This window comes from Chelonoidis abingdonii, chromosome 23, assembly GCF_003597395.2.
Source record: "Chelonoidis abingdonii isolate Lonesome George chromosome 23, CheloAbing_2.0, whole genome shotgun sequence".
Classification (NCBI taxonomy): Eukaryota; Metazoa; Chordata; order Testudines; family Testudinidae; genus Chelonoidis; species Chelonoidis abingdonii.
Genome location: NC_133791.1, coordinates 11,113,169 through 11,128,258, shown reverse-complemented (window position 1 = coordinate 11,128,258; position 15,090 = coordinate 11,113,169). Strand labels below are relative to the sequence as shown.

The following is a 15,090-nucleotide window of genomic DNA, read 5'->3' as shown; positions in this document are numbered from 1 at the left end:
AAAAATGTCACCCACAAATCAGGAGCAGGTATGTACTATAAGATTTTATTTATTCTGCATTTCTCTCTTCCCCAACCCTAACAAGAACATTTTTATTTTTGAGTTTTAGTACTGCTTTTCCTTATTACTTCATGGTCATGCCAATAAGCCTCTTCACTAAGTAAAGTTCAGTCTACAACTCAAATCAAATTGTCATGGAAGGTCTTGACAGATCCCTGCTCTTGATTTCCCAGGTGAAGCGCATCTACTAGGACTTAACATTCATGGTTACTCAGCCCCACTATACCTTATTGGTGCAGTTATCCTAAAGTTGAAAGCATTAAAGGAAGAGGAAGAAAGAACACAAGATGAGCGTCTGAACAAGACAGACTAGACCATTTAAACTGATACCCTGAAGGATATGCATCGAACATTGCTTTTCAGGGGAATCAAATGAATGAGAATTGAATCTTCCCAGAAAGCACTTAAGTCCAGTCAGACTGTCCCAAAGGTTAAATGTTCTGTAACTTAAGTGCACAGCAGCAGCAGCTTTTCCAACATGCTGTTCCATTGCAGTTGCAATGGAAGAAGTAAAAAGAAAGCATTTTCATGCTACTCTATGATTACCTGTTTAGATTATAGGATACTTTCCTGCAGTTTAGACATCAGGATAAAATTTCAGTTTTACAGTAGAATAACCCAAAGACCAAATGATCACATACAACCCCTTATCATTCAAATCAAGAAAACTCCCAACAGGATGTGTAAAGCTCTTCTTTTAATCAAAATATGTCTGCTTTAAAAAAAAAACAACACAATATTCAATATGTAAACATGGACTCTATTCGGTTTGCTTCTTACAAATTTTATGCAAAAGCCTACGAACATTTGATTTCAAGGCTTCTTCTTAGCTAAGTAAATCAAATGTTCCTGTCTTACCGTGACAAGTCCTGCACCAGAACCTATGAGATTAATAGGTATAACAACCTTGCATGTATCTATCAAAATCAATAAATAAATCAAATAAAGGCTCAGCTAGGCCAAGTACAGAGGTTAGCAAAGTAGATGGAAGAGCCTTGCTGGACTATATGGACACTGGCTGTTCCAGATTACCACTAAGCAGTGGAAGGTTTGTAAAGATGACAACTTCCTCTAGAGAGATGCAATACTGTACTTACCACTTCTGCCAAGGCTGAAATTACTTTGCCTAGTGTTGTGAGAGACTTGTTGATATTCGCTCCTTCCTGGAAAGACAATCATTTGATGCGGTGATTCACACTACTCAAAGAGGAACTCTGGTCCAAACTAAAAGGAGCTGGAGATCATGGTAAGTGTCATTGTGAAAGTAGATGTCTTAGATTTACAATAAAGTTAGTTTTACTGTGATCACAGTGCCATGATTATCTGGGTCTCAACATTCGTTCATCACACATGTACCTCCACTAATTTTATCATCTAAAGCTTGACCAAAACATGGGTTACCAATCTAAAAAAGCTACTTCACGAAGAAATAACCCTTACATCCACCATATATTAAAAAAAATAAAAAATAAAAAAAAAATCACATATTAGTGAAGGCAAAGGTAGATATTTTAAAATATCAGAATTAAAACAGAACCCACAAGCATTTTCATGCAGCCTGTTATGTTTTTCTTTTAAGTATCACAATCACATAAACAATCCGTCACTGAGAATAGGGGGCCTCTTTGGTTCTAGACAGCATACCAAAGAGGTCTCATTTTTGCACAATAGCTAATGTGTTCAAGAACAAAGGACTACTGTAACATACCCATTACACCAGCCATAGAAAGATTTAAAAAAAAAAAAAATCAAGTTATTATTCCACAGCATCATTGATCAATGGGGCTCAAGTTCTGGATCTTTGACAGGACTGAATTTTTTTATTCTTATTTTAGTTATTTTCTCCTCCATTCAATACTTAATAAGCACAAGAGTATCCCTCCTCCACCAAATAGTGGAGTATCCTCCGACATCAGATTAATGCACCATTTTCTCCTTCCTCCCTCATAGCAGTGGCCTAACGCAAACCCATTACCTTTAATCGAGTCCCTTTGGCACCAGTCGAGTCGGCTCTCTCACTCCCAGCTAGATCCACAAGGCTAATCTTGCTGACCTAAAGAGGGAACATAGCAATAGTCAGAACTTGTTCTGGTGGAATTAGAGAAAAATAAGTCCAATATCCCATGATGGATGAAGTATTCTACCGTCCAAAATCACTATAGCCTGCTACAGATTCTACAGCTGCACTGTTTTCACTGGCAACCAATTTCAGAGGAGCAAAGTTGTTTCTGCATTAAGATAAATATATTCTGTTTTAAAGTGCAGCTACACTCTGAAAAATAGCTAAAACAAAGAATATTATTTCATAAGTATGTAAGGACTTCCAGAGCAAACTGAGTCAAAAGATAATTTATTAGCTAGCGCTGCAAATAGCTTAAGATCTAGAAAGAAAAAAAGGCATGCTGTTTTATTCATATTTGTATGTGAAAAATAAGTAATAAAGAACTGGGACAACAGCAGAATAGAATGCAGGTCACTATCCCATAACCCTGAAGAGCCAAAACAATTCAGGAAAGAAAAACTTGGGTTTTGTCAGCACAGGTAAGAGATCTGACCCAAAATATACACATTTTTTTCTATAGTCACTTTTGCATACAGAGCCTCTTTGCTCTTCCACTACCCAAACCAACAACAAGGCTAAACATCTCCACTCATAGAATGTACTTCCTTTGAACATGCAAATTTCCCGTTTTGTTTTATTTGTATCACTAAAGCAGGCCTATGCCTGAGAGAGGCTGCAGAGGATAGTTAATGAGGCAGCAATCAGTTAGGCCCTGCTAAGCAGAAACACTGAAGCTTCTGTGTACAAGCAGGAGGAAATTTTAATTCCCAACTCATTCCAGATCCATCCTTCTGGGTTTACTTTCCTGCCCCCTCCCCATCCCACCCCCTCATCTCAGCCACTACTTCAAACACAGTTTAGGAACAGAGCCCAAACCCCCCCCACCCCCCAAAAAAAAGGTAATAAAAGTGCTCTGACAGGGTTGATATGGAATATAAGTAAATTCTCCCCCACTGAGAACTACATCACGATGAAAGAATTCCTACTTCCACCACCCCCAATAAAATGAGATAACTGAAAGCAGTAGTAAGTTGATAGTCAATTTTCCTCACTCCTCTACCTTCTCTGTGCAAAGATTGGTTTCTGTGTCATGTCTCTTCTGAGTAAAGACAATCGTAAACACAGCGTGAGAGCGGCTACTGGTTTCATTCATGTTTGTAGCTGCCACAGTCCTAAAAAAAAAGTTAAACATTCATTTTTTAAAATGATCAGTAGGTTCCATGCTGCAACTACAGTTATCTGAACAGTTTATACTGAGTACTGTCAATCTACACAATTAGCTTTGCTTCCCTAATGCTACCCCCACTCTCCCCTCTGTACCAGCCCCGTTACATCATCCTTTCTTTCTCCACAGCCTGCTCTATGGATTAACCAACCAGAAAGTATGTCTGACAGGTCAACTTTACTGTTCCTCACCTTTTGGGTGGCAAGAAGTAGATTTTATTTTAACTGATTTATCACTGTATTTTTGTATATAGAGAAAGCTAAAATTAAAAGGCATGTTACCAGAAGGAACTGCAACTACTAACGTATTTTACCAAAAGCTACTGCAAACATAAGGCATCAATAAAATGACTTGCAAAACCATTTCATAATACAAATTAGTGTTTGCCTCTAAATTGCATTAATGCACCAAAGTGTATTTTCACACCAGGTTTAATTCCTTTAGCAATTTTTAAAGCAAGTTCTAGCTCCACGTATGACAAGAGCTGCAAAAAGGGGATTTCAAAACTGGCACTATACATCATGGTCCCAGATGTGGAGCAAGAACACTACCACCCCACCACCACCCCAACTGAGTGCACAGCCACATCATAACCAACCTGGCTTTGTTCCCAGCATCCATGAGGTCTGCAATATCTGTATAAGAGGTGACTGCTAACTTGGACAGGTCCTCCACATAGGGTCCGAGCAGAGGGTGCTCTCGCACCCGCAAGTTCCCCTTGTTCTTCGGGTTCAATAAGTCTCTGACTCTCTCACAATAAATCTCCATGTAACTGACCTGTGAATAGATTTGCACGGATAATTTACAGGTCTTAAAGGCCTCATTTTCTATTGAGTGAAGTTCTGCAGCATTTTAGAGCACCACCATTAGGAAGGAGTCCTTCAGTTAAAAGGTGCATCCACAATTAAGATATGTGGCAGCTTGACATACTGATGAGAAGGTAGAGCAATCCCACATTAGGTCTAAAATGTAAGCTTCACACACTCTACCCATAGCAGTTTCTCTCCTCAACTTTTTCCTGGTTGGTCCAAAGTAATCTGTGCTGCAGATCTTACTTTCCAGAAATTGTGCTGCCTAATTGAAATCCACTACTTATGTGGGTTCCATGATGAAATGAAGAGTGAGTAAAATATATCTGACATACAGTAGAATATGGGGCTTAATGTTCAATCATGCCACTTTTGGCTCTAGTATTTAAAGCAGCACACACTACAGGCCAGATAAAAATCCCAAGCCTCCAATGCGCTGACAATACCTACTATAGTTACCTGTCAGATTTGCACATTAACTCCAGCACAATTACAAAGCTAAAATTCTCTTAAGACCGTCATTTTTAATTGGTATGTTTCTCAGGGGACCACGCTTATCCCATGTTAACGGGTACTTAGTGACTTCAGCATCCAAAATATTAAATGAAACAGTAAATTATTCACTTTCATTCTGTGGGAAGAATTCAGATGGAAGCAGCAGTTTTAGAAATACAAAAAGGAACCCCAAATATCTAAACCAAGACCAAAACCCAGAGACAAAGGAACTTAAAATATCAAGTGGGACACTGTTGCACAAGCAAATTTTTATTTTAACATTTACATAATTTCTGCAACCCAGTTCTAGCCTTTTCCCAACCCAGTCTGTCTCATGTCCACTCAGAGCCTTCCATCACTATGAAGATCATTTGTCTGGCTTCCTTACACAGTTCTCTCTGGACTCATCCATTCTTGCATCAAATAGTGGAAGCCGTTTGAAAGTATGTTGCTCTTTCCTTTCAAAGTACTAAGCATGCTGTTCCAGTGACATTCCCACCCTCTGATTAAGCTCAAGATCCAAAGTGACCCAGTGCTTTAAAACCTATTAAGCTGACCAACTTTCCTGACTGTAAATTAGTAGCTTTTTCACAGCTCTAGAATTCACTAAAAGCTGGAGTCATCTGCTTACTTAAAAGAAATGGATACAAAAACAAATTAAGTTGGATCTGATTTCTTTATTTCAGAGTTTGCAGCACATTATTCTGTTTTACGTTAACTGGTCCATTAAAATCAGTGCAAATATTTTCCCTGTTAGACTTTTTACATTTTTCCCAATTGCATACTCTGACTCCAAACGAGAAAGATAGGTTGAGAAAGTTACTAATTTCAAGACACTGTATGAGCTCAAAAGGTTGTGTCTCTACCCAAAAGAAGTTGGTCAAAAAAGATACTACTCTCACTCACCTTGCTTCTGAAAAGAGAGCATTCTAAACTTTGTGGATCAAGTCAGATAAAGACAGTCATCTCGAAGTTCTAATACTTTCAACCAAACTCCTTGTGCAAACAGGTTCTAAATTTTTATAAGTAACATTCAGTTCAAAAGAGTTGGTTAAAATGGGGTCTGTTCTGAAAAACTAAAAATTGATTTGAGTTCCACAAATATTGTCTAATTGTTAAATTTGTTTAGTTTACACATTTAAAAGATCATTTTACTAAATGCCCTGCAATCTCACTCTTGCAGCTGAGACTCAAGCTGCACTCTGATTTACCCCATCACCACCTGTATGAAAAGATTCTGAAGTCAGAACTTGGTTACAAAATGTGTGTGACACCCAGAAGAGAATCCAGCTGATTATCTCTTAATTGTGCTGACTTGGAGACTAACAGGAATAGGCTTATTTGTCTGGAACGTGAGGAATTATAGCTAAACACATGGAGCAGATCTGCCAACCAAAGTGCTATTTTTACAGTCCACATTTTAATCCTTTGCCAACTACGAACATACAGATCTTCCTGCACATTCACTTGGCTAGTAGCCTGGAAATATCCTTTGTTCTAGGACTTAGCACAGAGGACTAGTTTGGTCAGATGGACAGGAAGAGAATGTTATAGACTGAGCCCCGTTTTTTTCCAGTACATGTCCTAGATGAACTGTGTTCCCATTCCACTTATGGAAGAGAATGGCATCCCCCAGTAGCAGGCTAACAGAAAATTCCTGCATAAGATTGCAACATTAGATAATCTAAACTAGGCCTACATTTAATAAGAACTGAAGTAATGACTAAAGGCAACTGAGAGAACACAATGAATAGGTTTCCCAACCAATAGTGGCAAAATGTTCGCGAGTTCATCTTAAGGCTTTTCAGGCCCAGAATCCATATTCATACAGACGAGTTTACCTTAGAAAGGCTTTGTTCATACATTTGTGTCAGGTGAGAAAGGAGAGTCAAGTGTTCATGAATATATGAGACAGAAAATAATACCAACGATGTAGCAGCTTCTTCGGATAAGCAGCTTCATACCTACTAAAAGAAACATGCCTCAGTCCACCAGCGTACTCACCTCCACAGAACAGGACATCTCCTCATTACTGTTGTCACTGATTTGCTCAAACAGTTCTTCACACAGCTAGAGAGAGAGTAAGCCTGAGTCAGACAGCAGTCATGAGTGAGCAATGACAAATAATTACTGAGACTCAATCTGTTCTCCTTCTACCCTTCCTATCTCCAAAAGCCACTTCCATTACATCAAACAACTACCACACAGTGTCCTGATAAAAATGCAGTTAAACCTCATGCCCAATCACTAGTATTCAATCCTTAGATTTCTCCATCAGCTTTGCTGCAGTTTAACAAACACTAATCTGCAATACAAAAACAATTACTCAACATAAGAATTAGAAAGACAAAGTGGGTGAGGTCATCTTTTATTGATCATTTGGACCAACTTCAGTTGGTGAAAAATGAACTTCCGAGCTTACACAGAGTTTCTTTGGGTCTGGGAAAGGTGCTTGTGTCAGAACAAAGGTCTTGGCTACACTCGAAACTCCAAAGTGCTGCCGCGGGAGCGCTCCTGCAGCAGCGCTTTGGAGTGCAAGTGTGGTCGCTGCTCTAGTGCTGGGAGAGAGCTCTCCCAGCGCTGCAGCTACTCCACCTCCCTGAGGGGATTAGCTCCCAGCGCTGGGCACTGTTTACACTGACACTTTACAGCGCTGTAACTTCCTGCACTCGGGGGTGTTTTTTCACACTCCGAGCGAGAAAGTTGCCGCGCTGTAAAGCGCCACTGTAGCCAAGGCCTAAGTAAGGGTTCCATTATGGGATGGAAGATGACAACTAGGGGTCATTCCCCCTTTCCCATTGAAGCAGGTTCTCTTCTACAACTGCAGAGATGTTAACTGCCCACTTCAACTTGAATGGGTCTTTTGCAACATGTTAACTAACAGTTCCACTTAGCACTGACACTGAGAACCTTTCCCAGACCCCACAAAAAAGCTCTGTCATTCATCTTTTTCCATCAACAGAAGTTGGTCCAATAGCATTACCTCACCCACCTTGTCTCTCTAATATCCTGGGATCAACACAGCTACAGCACCACAGTACAAAAATGATAGAAACAACTGAAGTAAGAAAAACATTTTAATCATCTTATTCTCTAGAATTTATAAATATTAAATCCTCTCCCATCTGGCCATAAAAAAAAAAATATATCTGGTTATTTTTAGGAGAATAATCCTCAAAGTCCATTGATTTGACAAAGTTCCAGGAATCAGATTTGAGGCAACTAGTAGACGCTTAAAATCAGCTAGTAACTTGTTTATATGAAGGCTGCTAAAGCTACCCAGACAGACTCTATAGGAGAGATTCTGCTTTGTTTGAGGCTTATATTTTGTTTACTTAAAATTAAGATAACAAATGAAGCTACCAATAGTGGAGCAGCATGTGTTATAGCTGGAAATGCATTAGAAGAATTGGGACTGCAGGGGGTGAGGGGGCAGCATGATTGTGCAAGACAGTGAGACATTCCTTTCCCAGAGTAGAAAGACAAGACTGATTCTCCAGACTTCCCTCTCTCTCTACTAAGAGTTTCATCAATGACCCACCCCTTGAATTCTTACTGAATAAGTATTCTTCTACTGTCCTGTCAACAATCAGAGGAAGAGCCAGGAAACTCAGTGGAATCACACATCTATCTTACCTTACTGAGTTATTTTTGTTTTTTGTTTGTTTTGGGAAGAATTACAAAGTGCAGATACAGCATTAAGTATTTTGTTCTTGGTTTTAAATTCTGTAGAACCGTTCTCTTTGGCATCATTTCTCTACTTCTAAATCTGAGTCACTTGTTCTTACATTTTTAATTGCCTGAGGTAGAGGTTAAACATGACAGAAGTTAAATCTCCTCTGAACAATCTACACTCAAGATATAAGCCCATTTATTCTACAAAAACAGCTAAGTTTAAAAAGTTGAGAAGTACATTTCCAAACAAGTTGTGCTATATCTATTTTTTTTTTTTTGCGCAAGTATGGACAGAAAACATGATTTTATAGTCATGTTAGACAGCAGTGGTAGCCTATGTCAAAACTGACTGCACCAGATCAAAGGTCTATGCTTTCCTTCCTGAACAGTAAGATTTATTTCTTTGTGAACCTTTACTGCAAGGTAACAAACGATACAGTAGCAAACATTTAAATATATGTTTTGTGAAGTAAATAACCAGCCTGGGCTTTGTTACCTGTGGGATGATGCCTGCCTGGCTTTCCTCCTGTTTGCCCATCATGGTGTAGGATTTCCCAGCTCCAGTCTGCCCATAGGCAAAGATACACACATTGTAGCCCTCAAAGGCATGCAACAGCATCTCCTTCCCAATATCATTGTACACACGGTTCTGAGATGCAAAGCAGGGATCTTCAGGCTGCAAAGATTAAAAGAGAATAAATACTACCTTCTACTCCCACCCCAGAAGTCTAAATTCAGAACGGTATTAAGAGTTATTTCACACTTAAAGAAACCTTGTGGGTCAACGCACAGTGAAAGGTAATGCTGGGGCTTCTCTTACAAACAGGTTTTCCCAAGACAGTACCAGTTGAAGCAGAATGAAAACAACTATTTAGGCAATGTCACTCTGCTGGTGGGGAAGCAATCTATTACCATTGCTGATACTGCTGAAGAAGTTCTGTGCAAAATCCCAGACAGTATTTTGAGTGTGTAAGAAGGGAGAACAAGCACAGAGTGAAAAAAAAGAGGATCAAAGTGAACAAAGGGATGGGGCAGAAATCTCAGGTGGGTTACAGCTGGACAGGAACCTGGGTGGAGAGACGGATGCATTTTTTTTGTGTGTGTGAAAGTTGTATTTGAGTTCTAGTTACCAGTCTCGACAAGCCATGAAAATGAATTAACCCGTTTTGCATCTTTCAGATTACATTTTCTACATCCTAATCTAGATTTATAATTACAGAAAAGTGTCACAAATTTGTATTATGACTACAAACCCACTGTGAATTGATACACTTTTCCAACTTACTAAGTAGGTGAACAAAGCAAGAGTCAGAACAATGTATCAAAACAATTTCATTTTGGCAATGACAGTTTAGTATTGATAACACTTAACTACCTGATGTATATTTTGTCTCTCTAGGCATTTGTATTGTGCTTATCTAAAACTCAGCATGATGTAAAACAATGAAGCCCTACTAACACAAGAACCACTGTTTGTGTATGCACAAATTAGAAAATTTTTACAGTATTTTAAAAGGTCTCTGAATTTCGAAAATATAAAGTGTGTGGCATTAATGTACTTGCGCAGGAAAATATCAGGAGCTCTACTTGAGCGTCAAGTAGAAATATGAACAATCTTGTTCCTGTTAAATCAATGTGAGAATTTGATTTTAATTTATTTTACTGAATGACAGAAAGCAAATACAGCCTCAAAATCCTTATGCCGAATATAGAAATCCCAGTCATGATCACTAAAAATCATCAACACTTCTTTCAATCTAAGGCCTCTTTCACAGCACCAGCTGATAGAGGATTTTCCAGTCCAAGAAATAGTGGAGCAGATTAATTCTGAAGTTTTGTTCTGCCAATTCCTCTATGGAAAACAACATTCAGGGTATTATGAATAAATTGACTAAGCTGGAAACCAACATAGAAACACACTGTGGAAAAGTACAGCACTTGGACAGTATGATTAAATTATCTGAAAACCATGATGCTGAACAAAGAGGGGCTCATTACAAAACTAGCAGAGTTTGGTTACAGACCATCAAATCAAGATCCCAAAATAAAGGAGTTCTAGGTGTTCCTCCTCTCAGGTCTATTCTCTTCTATGGAAAGTACTAAGCCAAAAGTCCTGAATCCAAGGGTAAGAGATTTGACTTTCACAAAGCCTACAATACTCCTACAATGGAAAGCCAACAAAAAGCCTTGAAGAGGAAGCACCATCAAAACTGTCTGATCAGAAGGATCAAGGTAGAGTTTTTGCTTGCTGCATGTACTACAAAAAGTGCGATTTAAATGGGGTCAAACTGATGTATTACTCAGATCTGAGTGCAACCTGAGAGGCTATTCTAAGACTTTTTGTGAACAAAAGAACTGAATCCTCCATTTTGGAGCTGGTGAAGTTGTCACTTTCAATGAGAAATCATTGCATTTTGGGATCAGACATTGGCATCCAATTACTTGACTCTACCCAACACACTGCTCAAGGCAAGGTCTAGGGCACAAAAAGACTACTAACAGAATTCATTGTGTATATTAACATCTCCTTTTGTTGACATGCTCCCCTTCTCCTTTGGCTAGCCGGAGAAGTCCTTGTTGAATTATTTGGCAACAGTTTTTTTTATGCATTACATTATACATTACAAGTGAGATGGTCTTCTGTTGCATCAATTAGAAAAGATTACATTGAGGGTGTAAAACCAGAACACCTTTTGTAGAAATATCCTTTTAATGATTATTCAAATATTCTTTCTTCCATCATAGCAGTAGACATGGACACTTTTTGGAAGAATGGTCATGATGTAATAGGAGTGCTGGCTGATTTTAATATTAGACTGCAACATTAATAGCAAGTTCTTGAAGATGTGCATGACCTAAAATGACAGTAAAAGCTGTGGATACAAAAGCCATGTTTTCATCTATTAGGGTTTAGTCTATATAGTGCTCATGGTGTTTTCGCATCTCTGCTTGATCTACGTAATATAATTGTCTGGTTTCTTCAGAACTGCTTTATTCAAGAAGAGATTTCATTAAAAGTTCTGTGTGTATATAAAGTTTGAGCTTTGGTCAAGAATACATTATCTGAGGGTGTCAACCAGTGCAGAAAATGTCAAATTCTCTTCCCATCAGCCAGACTAAATACTGATGTTCAGCTGATGAGAAAAAATAGGATGATCTCTTCTCCACCTTTCAAGAAAACAGGGGAGAGGACCTAATGCAGAACTGTAGAGTTCTGCTATAGAACAATCACTGGAAGTCAGCAAGACTTCAGATCTAGCTCTCTGGAGAGGTGGGGCAGAATGCTTAGAGGACAAAAGCATATTGCTTTTACAATTATAGGAAATGTGGATCACTGCTCTGCCTTTTCCTGGTAAGACAGTGGAATCCAGATCACTTTTTAAACTGTGACGCAGACATATAGATACATGTCTTCACTTTTTCCAACAGAAATTGGAATTTGAACCACAAAAGTAACTTTTTTCCATTTTACTCTGCAGCTGCTGGAACACACATTTTTCTATGTTCTTTCTCCTCTTTTCTCTTTCAAAACACACACCCAGACCGTGTTCAGACCCCCAGACCTTACTGTTTCACATTCCCAGGATGGAAAAAAGCTAGAACAGAAACAGAGCTCTGAACTTGTATCACTCAAAGTACAATAAAGTCACAGTAGGAGCAGCAGGTTGAAGTGGGGTGTCAGGAGACAATCCAGGCCAGTCTGACTGGTAAACAGTAGGTTTTGCTATAGTACATTCAGAAACTTACCGAGGTGTGAGACCAGTAGGAGTAGTCAAAGCTGAAGGACTTTGGTGCTTCCTTGGGGTTCTTTGGGTTGATAATACCTAGAAGAAATAAAATTCAGACTCAGCTATTCAAGGCATTTAGGGACATAAAATGAAAACCAAGAGAGCCAGATCATGAGCTGCAGCAAGAAATGTTATGACAACTGACCCTCAGACCCAGTCAATATGGCTGTCTTTGCACAGAGATCTAATAAATTACATTGAAGGACATAAGATTAGGATGGATGTTCATACCATAGCCTCACAAAAAACAATATTTCTTGTAGGGCCTCCATGAAGCAGGTCAGGGAAAAGCAGATACAATCATAAGGGAATGCACCTACTAAACAAAGTTCATAATAAGCAGCGATGCAAGAGACCCAAGTAGGTTATTCTGCTTGTTCTGTCTTTGGACTAATGAAGATTTCTAGAGTGGAGGGAGGGGTGCAAGGAGGAGTATTAAAGGAAGAGCCAAAACCCACAAAAGCTCGAGGCACTTCAATAATGAAAAGCTCAAGAGCCCTGGGATTTCACAGCAGGACCACTGAAGCTTATTTTGACATTCATGTTACAGTACGAAGATAAAAGCCCTTGGCCTATGGATTTTCTTTCAGAAGCTCAGGATTCTGCAGGACATAGTGGGAGGCAATAAAAGGAGGTGGAGGAGTATCTACAAAGGTTTCAGGGATTACACTGATTTTATTTGTAGAAGAATACTGTAATATGTCACATGTGCAGAGCCCACATGGAGATTTTAATAGGACTGACATTAAACGAACTAAGTCAAACTATTTGTAAACCTTGCCTTCTGCATATGACTATTCATTCAATCCCATAGAAACCCAAATCAAACCCTGCTTTTATTCTCAGATCACAGCAACAAGGCAACATTTCACCCTTTGAAACCATCAATATCAGTTACTTTTTAAGTTGACCCCATTCCTGGTGTAAATTATGTCAGCAGACAAGAATATCACATGTATAATGTTACATCCTTCTGGAGGACCTCTACAGCAAGTTTAAACCTCAAACAAAGAGAGTGTTAATGAAGAGAGCTATAGTCTGTTTACTACAATCTTACTAAGGTATTGAAAATAAGAACTTAAGACAGGTGTGGCCAAAAATGTACTGGCCCTCTGAGTCACATACCACAACCTTCAAAAGTTCCAGAGCTGAGACACACCTGCCGGGGGCTGGAACTCGGAGCTTCAGCCCCGCTCCTGCTGAAGACTCAAGACCCCCTCCCCGCTGGGCAGGGGCCACTACCTCACCATCTCGCTGCAAGGCAGAGGTCCCAAGCTCTTCTTTCCTCTCCCTGCCAAGTCTGTTAGGTGCAGAATGGGGGTGGGGAGCAAGGGGACTCTGCCAGCTGCACTTTAATGGTAAAAGACACGTGGCTCGCAAGCCACAGTTTGGCCTTCCCTGACTTAAGATATGCCAAAGGCTCAAACCATTAGTTCATCTAATACAGAATCTTGTAGTGATTTGCCAATATTTTAAATGTTTTGCTTCAGTCAGGAGTACACATCTGTAGGCTTGGAAGGATTAGATTTTTAATTGGTAAATTCTTATTTCACTGTATACGGACAAAAATATTTCCATGATAATAGAAACTTACAGATGTCCAAAGAAAAACACTGCTTGAGAACTTGTTTGATTTAAAGATATTTACTTTGTATATCTGACGTGTTAATTTGTGTTTAATGCTTTAACTGTTTTAATCTCAACATCTACTGTGATTTAATTGTCTGAACTTCCCCCATAATTTTCTGCAATTATGAAAATGGAAATACATAAAAATCTAAAATATGCTTTTAAACATATCTGTGAAATTATGAAAATTAAAACAAAATTCTACCATGCCTACATGTAGCATTCCTCTCCCCTCTAGGCACACACCAAAATGCTCAATTCCACTCTTTCCCTTCCCCATTTCCATCCATTTACCCACACTTCCCCCCCGGACCCCTCTCTCAATCCACTAGATTGATCACTCCCCCGAAATTCAGTTCTCCTAGGGGCTCCTCTACCTGGCAGCTTTTTGCACCAATAGCTAGGTGTCATATGGACTCTTGTGGGGGAGGTAGGTGGGGTGGGAGGAGTCGATTGTGGAATGAGCATAAATGAGTTGTAGGCTGCAATGCTCTTTGGTTCTTATGCTGAGAAAGGCCTTCCCTAGTTGGCGTGGGACCAAGTCTTCCCTTGTTGGTTTGAGGGACAGGCAGAACAAGATTGCAGTGTTCAACTACAAGCTGAGGTTGGACAAGCAAGCACTGATGGGAAGAACTGAGCAACAGGATTGCCACTCAGTGAAACAGCAATTTAGCCTTGCCTCTCCTCCTAGCGTCCTGCTGGAAAGACTGGCAGGAGGAGAAAGGGGATGTGGAACATCCCATGTGCACTCCAAGTAGCCCTGGTGGAGAATGCAGGAGGGAAGGATCCCTTTCCCGCGGAGATAACAGATATATCAGCAGCCTGGCCAGAGGATCAACTATGATTCAGCCTTACGCAGGTGAGTAAGAGGTCCCTCTGCCAGTCCCCTGTGCAGGCTTTTCAGGATGAGGAGTCCAGGCACTGGGGGGGAAGTAGAGGGAGAATTGTTGGTTTTATGAAACTGCTAATTTATCCCTGTGAGCAAGTAAGATGGGATGGGAGAGTGCCAGCCATGGCTCCGCTCTCCCTACAATGTACCAGCCAGAGGAGCATGGGGGGCATGCAGTAACTGGCAATGGGACAATGCAGCATACTCTCTTCACCTTGTATAACACAGAAATGCATCCCTCTGAGTTAAGTATCTGTCATAATTGACTTTGGAGCTGTTCTGGGGCTGGTGCATCTGGGGTTAAGGGGGGCCTGCAGCAGCTGGTGGACAGAACCTAAGACCAGCCGTGGACTGAGCAGCTCACCCCACAGCCAGTCTGGGGTCCTGGCCACCGGCCCCACTCAGCACACTCAGCCCAGACCAACAGCGGGCTGAGCAGGGACTGGGATCCTTGTCTG

The 15,090-nt window shown here is 40.1% G+C and overlaps 2 protein-coding genes across 7 annotated transcripts in view; one reads left to right on the top strand and one right to left on the bottom strand.

Annotated features, from left to right (window-relative positions):
* Positions 1-15,090, top strand: part of DFFA (DNA fragmentation factor subunit alpha) — a 355,095-nt gene that overhangs the window by 139,200 nt on the left and 200,805 nt on the right. The window lies entirely within an intron of this gene.
* KIF1B (kinesin family member 1B) overlaps positions 1-15,090 on the bottom strand; it is a 136,577-nt gene that overhangs the window by 89,870 nt on the left and 31,617 nt on the right. For all 6 annotated transcript variants that reach the window (XM_075060328.1, XM_032775458.2, XM_032775460.2 and 3 more), the window contains exons 3-9: positions 12,074-12,150; positions 8,823-9,002; positions 6,656-6,721; positions 3,946-4,124; positions 3,183-3,294; positions 2,036-2,113; positions 1,158-1,223 (exon numbers count right to left, since the gene is read on the bottom strand). In XM_075060328.1, coding sequence (XP_074916429.1) covers positions 1,158-1,223; positions 2,036-2,113; positions 3,183-3,294; positions 3,946-4,124; positions 6,656-6,721; positions 8,823-9,002; positions 12,074-12,150 — 758 coding nt within the window. The remainder of the gene's footprint in view (positions 1-1,157; positions 1,224-2,035; positions 2,114-3,182; positions 3,295-3,945; positions 4,125-6,655; positions 6,722-8,822; positions 9,003-12,073; positions 12,151-15,090) is intronic.